The 13,782-nt window shown below is 36.9% G+C and overlaps 1 protein-coding gene across 1 annotated transcript in view; it reads right to left on the bottom strand.

Annotated features, from left to right (window-relative positions):
• Nucleotides 1-13,782, bottom strand: part of PASD1 (PAS domain containing repressor 1) — a 66,663-nt gene that overhangs the window by 32,180 nt on the left and 20,701 nt on the right. Inside the window, exons 5-7 of the mRNA XM_032264119.1 lie at nucleotides 13,154-13,264; nucleotides 11,691-11,821; nucleotides 9,024-9,106 (exon numbers count right to left, since the gene is read on the bottom strand). Coding sequence (XP_032120010.1) covers nucleotides 9,024-9,106; nucleotides 11,691-11,821; nucleotides 13,154-13,264 — 325 coding nt within the window. The remainder of the gene's footprint in view (nucleotides 1-9,023; nucleotides 9,107-11,690; nucleotides 11,822-13,153; nucleotides 13,265-13,782) is intronic.

The raw sequence follows: 13,782 nt of genomic DNA, 5'->3' as shown, positions 1-13,782 counted from the left end.
GTGATAAAATCTGAAAACATGCTAAATCATTGAGAAATTAGAAAATGAATTGTTTAAAAATGAAACATTAAATTAGCATAAGCTAAAAATATTCATATGAAATCCTAAAATTCTGTTTTTATTCCAAAGAATGGTAAACCATTCTGTGACTTTTAACTTTTTACAAATTGAATATTCCTTAAAGTGTTGAAAAAATAATATATCTATTGACTATAATCAAGAATGTAGTCACTGCATATAATCAAGAATAATATACTGATATGAAGAGATACTTAGTATACTGAATAGATAAGGGGTCTAAACTATGGCCTGTGATCCAAAATCAGCAATATTTTGTTTGTTTCTTTGTTTGTTTGTTTTACAACGTAAGATTGGATTTTGAAATTTGAAAAAACACGAGCAGGTGAATGGTTTCTTTCTCTCCAATGACAGCAGAGACAATGGACAACTTACAGCCAGAGGAACCCATTGCATTCTCACTTAGGAAAGATCTTGATGGACCTGAAGCTGCTCAAGATCATGGTTTCCTGCTAACAAGGGGACAACAAATCCCATCTTTTACCATCTTAGCATATCAATGTTTTTGGAAACTCTTCCTGAGTGACTGCTTCCAGAAATTTTCTTTTTGCTTAAGAAATTAACTTTTAGTCACAAAATGTTCTGTCTTTTTTTTTTTTTTTTTTGATGAGAGGGGTAAAGTATAATATTTTATTCAGATATTCTGAATGAAAGGAGTGTACTATTTGAATTTACCGGTCCTCTATAGCAGAGTAATGTATTACTCCAGGGCCTAAAAGGATAGAAAAGGAAAATGTCTGGTATACATGTGCATGTGCGTCCGTGCACACGCAAAGGCACACGCCTATGGTGTGTGTTGGGATTGAGAGATAGGCAGAATGTGAAACAAAATGACTCAGGAAATAATGCCCCCTTCTCCTCTCTAATTTCCTATCCTGAGCGTCACACCCCTTACTGCTCCCTAGCCACAGTATAAAGAGGGCTGACATCTATGAGACAATAAGTTAGAGTTTATAATCCTTCCATTTTGGTCTTCCTGTCTTCCTGTACAAGACACAGATATGGATTCTTGAGACTTTCAAAATCATATTCTTTGTGTGGATATATATATATATCTGAAGCTGATACATAACTGAACCTACACCATACAGATTAACTCAGATGATTTTTCATATTAGAAAATGAAGATTTAAAACAAAATGTGGAGTTTTAACTATTTAGAATATAAGGTCCCTTTTATCTGGCAGGTAATTACTTTCATAGCATAGCTAAGAAAATTCAACTTTTCTTTTAGCTGTATGGTGAAGACCTGTTTCAAATTACTACTAATATACAACTAAAAAGAAACCAAACTTAAATGCTCTGACTCTCATATATTTAGGTGTTTTACAAAGGATGAAGTCAAAATGGGAAAATTTCCACTAAAATCATTCTCTACCCATTTCATAGAAAGCATCACTCTCTAAAGGGCCATTTTGAACTCCTCTAATGTGCTTCTTTGGTTACACTAGTTTTCCACAAACACATCAAAAGAGGAAAAATACCGAACAGCGCTTGGTGATATTTCCTCACCAGAATTAAAAACAAACAAACAAACAAAAAAAAGTAACGCACAATATTCATTACTTAAAAAGTAAATACAAATCATCGACATGGTAGAAACCTTAGTCTGATGTACCTTGAAGAGCAAGTAATCTATGGTAAGAGTTGCCCTAATGTCAAAGAATAAAGAGAAAACAGAAAAATTAGCACTAAGTCAACAGAAACTCTATTGCTATAAAAATAACAAAACAAAATTTCAAGGTTTTGTCATCTCAAAAAAATACTAATGATATTGGCTGCCTCTGAGCAGTGTAGAAATACTAAGCAAACATGAAGGCAATTTTAGAATCTGATCAGTGTTCTGTGGTCCGCCCCCTGCCCCTTTTTAAATGTAGAGAAGGCAACATATAGCTTTGGTTTGTGAGTCACTGGAACATGCCTGGATGCCAGCTGCTAACACTAAAGACATTCATAGGTAGAATGAATGTCAAGGCTACACAGTTAACCATCATATATTTGTGGAAAATTCATTCCAGGAGAAATTCATAAATCAGACACAAGACTATACTAAGACTAGCACTGTGTGGTAAGATATAAAGAAAGTTTGCTCTGTTCCCACTAACTAAAAAGCCCTTAAGGCCAAGCCTTCCAGCTGAGGACAGGGTGTTCTATAGGGATCTATCTCTCACTCAAAGAGGACAGGGTTTTTGAAGGACTAGAACTGACAGCTCAGATAAAATTTCTACAGTTCATAAGGTACCACATTGACTTTAATATTTCATTAATTTCATATTCATTAAATATTTCTATTATCAAATCTTTTTCCAGTCTAAAAACTATCCTATCAATTAATGTTTGTCACTATTCAGTCAAAATGATTTGCTTTCACTTCAATGAAACAAGACACAGAAAAACACACAAACATTTTTACATCATAAAACAGACCAGGACCAACTTCTTAATACAGCCAGTAACTTCAGAGGATCTGGACTATGTACATACATTCATGGTAAGGTTTTGCCAAACAGCCCATGTTTTATTTGGCATCTGACTCTTCCTATTTTTATAACTACCTCAATCATCCCTCTAAGATAACATGTTATATGGTTTTTCTGTCACATTTATAGGACTATTATTGAGACTGTTAGGGAAATAAAGCAACAGGGACCAGTCAAGTCCCAGTATATGTTAAAAGAAAACGTTTTATGTCTTTGCTGCTTATTAAAACGCTGATGGCCAATGTGTTAGGTGTGTAAATATGAGATATAATTTGAAGTTTGGCCTTGTTTTCTCTTTTTTGTTCTGAAAATCAGCTCTGTTAGTTTCCAATGGCAAGAGAGAGACATGGCTAAACACATGATTGTATTCTAGAAATCCAAAAATGAGTTAATTGAATAAAATGAGCTAGTCTGTGTACTGAGGGAGACACAAGTTGAATGCAATTTGGATCCCACTCTCATGAAGCTTTTGATTTTCTAGGAGAAGAGCTGTCAGTCTCTGTGATCTCAAGGCAAAGTGGAGAGTGTCAGTAGGAGAGTGGAAAGCAGGGAGGGAAGAGCTCTTCTGAACTGGGCAGCAGGAGGAACTTCTCAGAGAGGGAAGATGGAACTTTTTCTTGACAGGTAAGGAGGATTAAAGTATACAAAATATAGAGGGGAAAACATTTTAGTCCATGTAGAAATAGTGAAAGAACTTAAATGGCCTTTATGCAGAATGGTGTATTTATTATAGCTTCTTGTTTATTTGTCCATCTCAGCACTAGGCAGCAAGTTTTATGACGATAGGCACAGTACTGGGCACTGTGAATGCAGCCTCATTAATCTTACAGTTTCATGGGAAATCCAGACAGTCAATGATTAGTTTAGAGATAACTATAAAGTTAAAAATTGTAATAAGTATGATGAAGGAAAGGGGCAGAATGCCAGCAAAGATAATAAAAAATGGACTTAGGGGAACCAGTATAAGCCAACTATTGAACAACATAATGGAAAAGTATTTCAGGTTGAGGACACAAACATGTGCAAAGGCTCTGTGTTGTGTGTTGAGAATTCACAGAAAGAAGCCAGGGAAGCTGAAGTCTAACAGACAAAAGGGAGTATAATACAAAATGAGGTTTCAGAAATAAGCAGGCATCAGAGCAGTATGCTTTACAGACCATACAAAAGGAGTTTTGATTTTATTCTAAGTGCAATGGGGAAAGCAATGAAAGTTTTTGAGCAGGGCAGGAACATGATCATATTTCAACAAATGATATTGGAACAACTGGACATCCATATACAAAAAATAATGAACTACTTTCTAATCCGTAATAATTTGACTTTGCATAGTATTTTACAAAACATGTAAATCTTATTTCTTTCTTTTATTTGAGCCTCATACCCATTCTGCAGTAACTATCCTCACCATTTATAGATAAAGAATGTGAGACTTAACAGGCTTCTCCAAGATCACACAACCTGTAAATGGCAAAGCTAAGACACAAAACTCGACCATTCTAGTTTTTAAAAATCCTAATTTTATGTTGTTTTAAAACTATACCAGAAGACCTCCAAAGTATTTGCCAAAGATGACAGGTAGAATTAGTGGAGTAGAATCAGTAGAAATAGTAAAGTAACTTGCAAAGGGAGAGCAAGTAGTGTTGACTAGGTCTCCACACGACATTGACAAACAAGAGAAATAATGGTGAATGACTAAAAGGAACTATTCCACAAGGCAGGGTCGAGCTGACATGATCCTGGCCCTTCCTGCACAGTTGATCGCAGGCCCTGTATGTTCTGAATGTTCCTCTCTGGTGGCTGTTCCACCTACACTGGCTCCTTTACTTTTTCTCAAACATATGCTTCTGCCATGTGCTTCTGCCTCAAGGACCGGGCATCTGCTCTTCCTTCTGTCTTGAATATCTCCTCCAAAATCCATGAGGCTTGCTCCTCCACTCCTTTCAGATGTTAACTCAAGTCACCTTCTTGTTGAGGCCCTTTCTGGCCACAAGGAAACCACAGGGAATTGCCAATATTACTCTATTTTTTAACCTGTAAAAATGCCATTTCAAAATCTAGTAATATTTAACTTTCCCCCAATAACATTCCCTATCCTCATTTCACAGCTCCTTTTTTCCCTTGGCCCTCATCATCTCACCTACTCTATAGTCTATTGACTTATTTATTATCTTTCTCCTCCATAAGAATGTAATCACTATGTAGATAAAGATTTTTGCTCACTGCTATATCCTTAAATCTTGGAACAGAAATTTCCACATAGTAGATGCTCAATATTTTCTGTGTGAACAAATAAATTTCACTGGGACTAAAGTGGTAAGACTAGGTATGCTAGCAACATCTACAATTATGTGCAAGGCTCTTCCCCTGCTCACGATGGGGCAGACATAAGGAATGGAGTCAATACAGTATAGTATAGTGTATAGTATAGTACAGTACAGTACAGTACAGTATAGTATAGTATAGTACAGTACAGTATAGTATAATGCATAGTACAGTATAAAGACCCAGTACAATAAAAACTCACTAATTAGGACCATTGTACATCTTTGCCAAATTTTCCCCACACCTTTGTACAAGGTGTGTCTTCACTGAAAGAGGAATTAGGCAGGAACATTCTTTTTGGTGGAGTTGCTGACAGATGCAGTTTCCTCAGAGACCAATTCCAGTCCTGAAGCAGAGTTTCTAAGGACTTGGCAAGCACAGGTAAGAGCTACTGGAACCTGGGAAATACTTGCCATTTCATTTTCCAGTGTTCTCTACTTTACGCTTGGGTGAAAAAGTGCCATCTTTGTAAAAAGTATTAGGGCCAACTAATTGGTATAGTCTCCTTCCTCTAAGTTTAAGGTGAAATTAAAAAGAACATGTTTTCTCTTAGTAACATCCCTGGTCATGTACTTCCCAAAGACTCCTCGAGTTTTCTCCCTTGAATCATGTACTGGCCACAGCTCCTGAAACTGGTGTCCTCACAGAATGGAGCCCAGGGTAATTTAGGTCCCAAATACAGCTCTACTGCCTAACCAGCTGTGTGAGTTTGGGCGAATTATACATCCTCTGTGAGTGTACTTTGTCACCTGTACAATGAGTCTAAAATCTACCTCGTAGATATGTAGAAAATAACTGAATTAATAAACATAAAATAACTTCATAAAGTACAAAATGCACTGTGTTAAAAGATGATGCTATGATAGGAATTTGGGCCTTACCACTACAAACAACTGGGAAAATCCGAAGAGTAATTTAGTTGCTTACTTTTGACTCTAGCAGTAGCAAGACAGAAGAGGGCTACTCAGTATTCAATTCTTTGCTTGCCCCTCACTGACTCATAAATCCCTTACTTCTTTCTACCTTCAATGGTCCAGGAAAGCAAGAGTTTCCACTCCAGTACACATGTAGCCTCAGTAAAAAAATACTCCTGCTATTCAGTCCCTCTCCTGGAATGAAATATTTTTAAGCCTCAAATCTTAAACATGCACAAACAGGACATTCTATGTGGAAATACACCCTTTATTTTAAACACTTCAAATTCCCATCTTTGTGTTTCCTTCATAAGCATAGACAAAACTTTCAAGCCTCTTAGCAGGATGCTTCTTAATCTTAAAATAATGGAATTACCAAGATAAGGAAAACATTTTGGAGCTGTAGGTCCCTATGATCTTTGTGAATGATTGGTTTTCTAACCATCTCCCAGGGGGTAAAATGGGAGCCAGACTATTAATAACTAAAAATTACAACCGTGATATGATGCGATCTCTTCTTTTTAATTTAAAATATCGAGGGGACAAGGGACAAATCCATGAAAAAAATAAAACAATAGGGTACTGGTTTGCACTGCTTTCTAACAATACTGCATAATGTTTGAGAAATCTCATGGCCTGGAATGTATTACTATTTTGATAAGCTCAATTAATCAATCAGTTAATAAGCAGATGTCACTTCTGTCTACTTATTATCAGGCTCTGTACTGGACAGGGATGAAGGTGACAGGTCCTGCCTTACAGAGCTCAGGTTTGTGGGTCAGCCAGGTCCACCAACAACCCATCATATGAGAGCTGAAGAGATTGGGGCCAGAGTAGTGGCCATGGAGTTGGAGGAGGGAGGGATATGAGACGTACAATCAGTCTGGAATTAATCAGACTTTTCTTCATTAAATGCATCCGTTTTTGTCCTTAAGCATCACTCTTCTATCTTACTTCCTACATGATAAAAAATTCATTGTCTACTTTTGAACTTTAGGGGAAAGAGTGTGCATTCACCCACATTTGAGTCTTAATTTCTTATAATATTAGAAAAGATATAATTTTAAGCCTTCAGAAAACACTTTTCTTATATATCTTATGAAGATCATGCCACAGATGTGGTAGCTGGCTCCTTGCTGCATCGGAATATTTTTCATCCAACTCTACCTTTAAATAAAAATACAGGTATCTTTGCTCTCTGAACTCTCACTATCTGAATATTTGCTATGCTGATATGCTAATTTTTAAACAAAATTCATTACCCAAACCTGCTAAATAAATCTGTTTTAGGGCACATGCAAGAATATGTTTAAGTCATGCATGCCTAGACAAGGGCATGCCAGTGTGCTGTTACTGTGTCTCAGTCATTCTCCTTATGGCATAGTGTATCGAGTTTATGTTGTTTAAACATGTTGTCTTGTAGCTATTTTGTTCTCCAAATTTCTTCTAAGAAAGTAGAGAAACTAATGAAGGAAATGGGCAAGACTAACAGACCTATTGAAGTCCATGTACTATAAGAAAAGCTGGGAGTGATAAAGCACATTCAGAGAGTTGACTGGCTAGAAGTCTTAAGCTTGGTCATGCATGTGCTCCCCACTCCTAGAAACCAAAAATAAAATACTGAAGATTCATAAAAAAATTAGATTCCACAAAAGCAGCATGCTGGTACAAATAAATGTGATTATGGCATGAGCAGACATGTCACGTTGTCACATTCAACACACAATTATTAACACAAATGCAGCTTTATGTTAGCAAGAGTTTTTAATCATGCAAAGGGGATGCAAATAGCTAGACACCATGAGTTCTATTTCTCATCCCATTGTTCTGTGTGTGGCATCAGACAATGGTTGAGAGCCAATCGCCTCTGTACTCTTCTGATGGGAAGGGAAGATTCTCCCTGCCTTCTCCTAAATCCAGATGAGCCTCAGATATTTCCTGTTTAACTCATTCCTTCATCAACTCTGGCTTCCTTACCTCCTCCTGCCCCCAAATAATAACAGTGGCCTCAGCTTCCAGCTCACTCTTCTCACCACCAGAACTCATACAAGCGTGCCTTTGATCCCAAGAAACCTCTTGCAAAGTTCCCTTGTTTTCTTATTTTATTTTACTAAGTATTACTGACATACAGTGCACACCTTTAATATATTTAACACCAGACACTGAATAGTGTATGGTATTGTGGCTTACTGCATACAAACATACCTACCAATGAGTTTATGTACCAAATGGTACATAACGATATATTATTATAAATAATTTACATTTTACAGAAATCCTTTGTGGGCTGTTAAATAAGTTTATAAAGGGATTTTCGTGGTATTTGGCAAATTAATCAGCATTTTCCTGGTGGTTAAGAATATATTTTTACTTTTCTCACATAAAATAGTGGAATATTGGCTTCTATTCTCTGAAAATGTGTTAGCAAACAAATTTTACAGAACATATTAGATTCACAAAAGATGGATGCCTATATAATTAGCAGTTACCACAATGCATACTTGCTCTTCTACCATTTAAAAGTGTCTAAACATTACCTTTATTTTCAAGAAAAAATAAGTAATAAACTAGTATATTAAGATGCATTACCTTAATTTGAAAGTCATTACATGTCTGAGTCAGATAAGTTTTCTCTATTTGTTGCTTTAATGCTTTTAAAAAAAATAAAAAGCCAATCATCTGTATCTATATTCTGTTGGAAAAACATGTGAATTATATTAGCCGAGAAAGGAAGTTCAGACTAGTAGACTGCTATTCTGGTTTCACTTATTCATGTATTTATTAAGAGACAGGGTCTCACTCTGTTGCCCAGGCTGGAGTGCAGTGGCATGATCATTGCTCATTGTAGACTTGATCTCCCCGGCTCAAGTGATCCTCCCACATCAGTCTCCCAAGTAGCTAGGACCACAGGCACATGCCACCACACTTGGCTATTTATTTTTTATTTTGTTTGTTTATTTATTTATTTATTTATTTGTAGAAATGGGTCTCACTATGTTGCTCAAGCTGGTCTCAAACTCCCGGGCTCAAGGGTTCCTCCTGCCTCAGCCTCCCAAAGTTCTGGGACTACAGGCATGAGCCACCATCCCTGGCCCATTTGTTTCTTTTTTCTTTTTATTTTCATTTTGATGGGGAAAGAGTATCTGCAGGTATCATTTCTCTTGTTTTAGTTTTGTTTAGTAAAATTGTATTCTACATGTTTGTTACCTGTATCAACACTACTGCTCACCTGAGATCTCCCACAAAAGGTTCCTCATCTGAATCTTGTGTAAGTACAAATTTGTCACTGACTTCCCTTGGAGTGTAAAGTCTCTGCAAAAAAATTCAAATATTTAGATACTTGATATATATATTAGTAAAAATGCATAGCATATATTAATTTTGGAGGCATGCTCATGTCCAATGTTACGAATAATCTGCATGTCAATGTGAGAAATGCACTGGAGTTTTACAGATTTGAAAACTGAGAATTATAAAGATATAAAAATTGACTCAAGAAATACAGCTAGTAGATCCAGGAGCAGAATTTCAAAGTTTGAACTGTGAGTTCATCACTGTTCTACTGTACTACACAGTCATGCTGTGAAATAATTCTTCCTCCAAAAGCCCTCTGTTTGCAGAAGATTTTTTCTCCAAAGTGTCTGCTAATACGCAACAAACATCCTATAAACCTAGAGACAAACTGGATTAGATCACAAATAGAGTTCCTTGTGCTATAAGGGTAACCAGGGTATTGGACCAAATCAGATATTTTCTCTTTCTCAGACAATGAAGTAGGTGTTGGGATTGACTTCCAAAATGGGATGTCTGTATTCTCATGGCAGACGTGACAGTTCAAATCCCAGAGGGCTACAAAGAAGGAAAAATGAATGGGGCAATCGTATTAGGCAACTTCTCTCAACTGTCTTTCTTCTACACTGCTTTTCTTACCATCTTAAATTTGAAGAAATGATATGACTTGCTCTAAAAATGAATGCAAAGGTGCCCTCCATACTTTCTAAAATGTGGTCTGGGAAGCCCACATTTTAAACAGAGATGAAAAGTAAAGCAAGTAGGTTGCCCTCTCTGGATAACTGGCAGTAATAATGACAGTAATAACAATGATCATGGCAACTGTAATAGCTCACATTTACTGAGTGCTTACCATATAGGAGAAGCTGTCTTATTTATTCCTCACAGCCCTAATAGGAGGTACTATGAGTGCCGTTTATAGAAAAAGAAACTGAGGCTAAAGGATGTGACTGGGCCAAGGTTTTATGTTGTAATGTCAACACAGTATTCACATTGCCCAAACAGTGCCCTTGATTTTAGCCTCCCACACTGCCTGATCCACATTGTCCCAATCTTGTTCAAATCTGTTAATGCCACCTCCATTTGCTGAGTCCCACAAGCCGAAAAGCTAAGAGTCCTCCATGAGATGTTTCTCTCCCTTCTACCAGACACTTCTAACTCATCAGCAAGGGCTCTGTCTCCAAAATATACCCCAAATCAGTACACTTTTATCTACATTACTACAATCATAGTCCAAGCCCCTATCATCTTTCACTTAGGTCCTCTTCCTTCCACCATTCTTGTTTCTCTGTACTCCATTTCCCACCAAGTATTCAGCCTGACCTTTAAAAAAGAAAATCAGGGCCGGCCATAGTAGCGCAGCCCTGTAATCCACTTTGGGAGGCTGAGGTGGGTGGATCACAAGGTCAGGAGTTCAAGACCAGCCTGGCCAACATGGTGAAATCTCATCTCTACTAAAAATACAAAAATTAGCCATGTGCGGTAATGGGTGCCTATAATCCCAGCTACTTGGGAGGCTGAGGCAGAAGAATCACTTTAACTCAGGAGGCAGAGGTTGCAGTGAGCCAAGATCATGCCACTGCACTCTAGTCTCGGCAACAGAGCAAGACTCCGTCTCAAAAGAAAAATAAGAAAAGAAAATCAGATTATGTCACCTTCCTGCTTTCCAACACACTTGGAGTAAAACCCAAACTGATTATCATGGATCTCAAAGTTCTACATAATATGTCCCCTGTCTACCTCTTGGAGCTTATTTTCTGCTGCTCCTTCCCTCTTTCACCTTATTCTGCTCACATAACTTACTTTGTTCCTTGGAACTCTCTAAGCTAGTTACTACCTCAGGTCTTTTACAGATGTTGAACCCTCTACCTGTGTTGCCTCCTTTCTTAGCATACCTAGGGGTCTCCGCTCAAAAGACAAATTACCCAAAAAAGACCTTCCCTGACCACTCTCTCTGAACTCCCTACCCCTACCAGTCATTAGCACACTATTCTGTCATCCTCCATGGCATTTTTCAATATTACTTAGCTATTGCCTATCTCCCTAATATCTCTCTGGCACCTAGCCAGTACCTGGAACACAGTAGGTGCTCACTAAATATGTTACTGAATGGATAAATTAATGGAAGCTGAATCTATCTGATGAATTTCAAAGTGAATTCCTTTTAGAGCTAGAATTTGTGAATGCCATATTACAGAACACCAAGTGAGCAAAAGCCTTTACAATCAGCAACCCAATGGGTCTGTGGTGGAGCTGCCTCAAAACTCACCTGGTATCAGAAGCCTTCTTTTATCCACCTGCCAAAATGCTCATTTCTCCTAATGTGTTCCAGTCCCCAGCACCTACATTTTATAATATTTTATATTATATCAAGAATCCTTGTAAATGATTGTGTATCTCGTTCAACTGTGTCTAAATTTTCACTGAGATGTTCACCTTCTGAAACATAGGCGCTGATTTTCCTTATTAACATATCCTAGCACAACTCTCTGCATACACTGAGTAATTTAGCAATGTCCAGTTGCTGAGAGATGAAAAGGGATATGACCTTTCAAAGAAAGCCCCCATCGCCACAATGGGGGAAGCACAAACACAGTGTACTCACCTGCAGGAGCTGAGTCCTGAGAATACAAACAGTTCCCATAAGATAAAACTGATCCTCCCAAGAAATATGTGCAGCAGACAAGTCAGCATAGCGGTGGCTGGAACAGAAACTACTAAAGAACACAGTAGACTCTGAGGAAGATAGACACACATGTGACAACAGAAAGGTGGGTCAGTTAAACAAGAAGACGAACACCTGCCACATCCATGTACTGTTTGCTAACCCATTGACTATTTTCAGAATTCTGAGCCATGGGATTTTTCTTGTCTTCTTTCCTTTTCAGCCATCCTCCCCACCAAAACATAAAGAAGTCGTTAGTAAAAATCAAATGTTGAGACTTAAGGTTAGTTTTCAGTCTTTTGTTATTACCCTGTGTATGGACATTTTAGTCTCCAAAAGAAATGTGGCTCCTCTCTTTTATATAGATCACATGGGTAGAAAGAGAGAGAAAGAGAGAGAGTGTGTGTAATCTTGCATACATAGTCAAGTAAGATTTTTTCAAAAGGTGTGACCATTAATTTCCAAGAATCGTGACAAATACATCAGCCAGCTTTTGCATGACTCAATTTAATTTATTTATTCATTTTTCACATCTTCATCAATATTTGGTATTATTCACACTTCTAATTTTTCCCATTGTGATGGGCATAGAGTGCTAATGTTAGTGGCTTTTAAATGTTTCATTATTTGCTTATTAGTGAGTTTGAGTATCTTTTCATATATTTGTTAGCTATTTGGGTTATTTACCTCTGATTCAAGTCCCAGATGTTTTAATGGCTCCAAACCAGTTAATGTTACCTAATTTATGTTAATTTCTCAGCTTGCAGTTTCTGAAACCTCAAAATTTATAAAATGGACCCTATATCCACACACAACAAAAATTTGGGTTTTTGTTTCCTGCAAATGGCACATTTTTGTCCATTCAAATTCCCAGAGAGATGATAAACCTACTCATTATTCCTCTAGGCCAATGGCCAGAACTTTATTGATCACTTTATTGATCTCTAGGTTTTATATACTGGTGCTTGACTGGGTGTTAGAATTCCAGACCCCAGCCAAAGGAGCCTATGCATGACTTAATATCCACTGAGGCCGCCACAAAATCAGCTTCTTCTTACCATTTTCATACTGCTTTAAACTTTGATTTCTGGTACACATAGAGTCCCCTTTATTTTCAGCTTGGATATGCATTAAATGTCTTTTGTTATATTTTTGCAATCGTTTCTTTGTTTTATAAAAAGAAAGAGCCATCCTTAACTCAGTGTATCATGATTTGGTATGATCCCCACCTTGTACATTTCACTGTTAATTTTTTAAAGTATAATTAATGTGAGTAGTCAGAAACTGTGGTCATAGGGATATCAGACAGTTTGCAACTGCCAAGCAGAAGAGCATTTACGTTAGTAATGAGGGGCTACATAACTCATGAATGTTATATAGATAACATAAACAGAATTGCTTACCGTTAGAAACATCTTTTACATTCAAAATGAATTTTGCATATTCATAAGCAGGACCATCACCATGTTCAACATTTCCTCTTTTTAAATGACAGCAAAATTCAATATGTGTTTCTATTAAAAAGAGAACAAATACAAAACAAGTCTACATTTGTACTTTACCATATTCTACTGGATTATTTCATATGACCAATGTCTTACTTAGACTAGATTTTACAAAAATATTATTTTCTTTCCACAAACATTAGCACTTACATAGCTATCTATGTTGTATCAGTAGAGTAGGGCACTAGCTAGAACACTATATACACAATGGTCCATTCTTTACATAGCACTAATGCAATTGTACAAATGCTATAATAATCAGGGTCCATAGTGAAGAATGAGATTTATTGGAGGAGAGATTTTTTAACACTAGACATATAGATTGTAATATTATATAAAAGTAAATTAATATATGAGATATGCTCTAATAACTTTAAAAAATTAACCCATTGAGTGATTGTTACTTGTCCCTTAAAACCTAAGAATGTATTACTTTTAAAAATATACATACCTGAGTTTTTAAAAGTAATACATTCTTAGGTTTTAAGGGACAAGTAACAATCATTCTCAGCAAACTGACAGAAGAG

Source organism: Sapajus apella, unplaced genomic scaffold (assembly GCF_009761245.1).
Source record: "Sapajus apella isolate SASKATOON/1434 unplaced genomic scaffold, GSC_monkey_1.0 scaffold142, whole genome shotgun sequence".
In the NCBI taxonomy this organism is placed as follows: Eukaryota; Metazoa; Chordata; class Mammalia; order Primates; family Cebidae; genus Sapajus; species Sapajus apella.
This window is presented reverse-complemented; position numbering and strand designations above follow the sequence as displayed.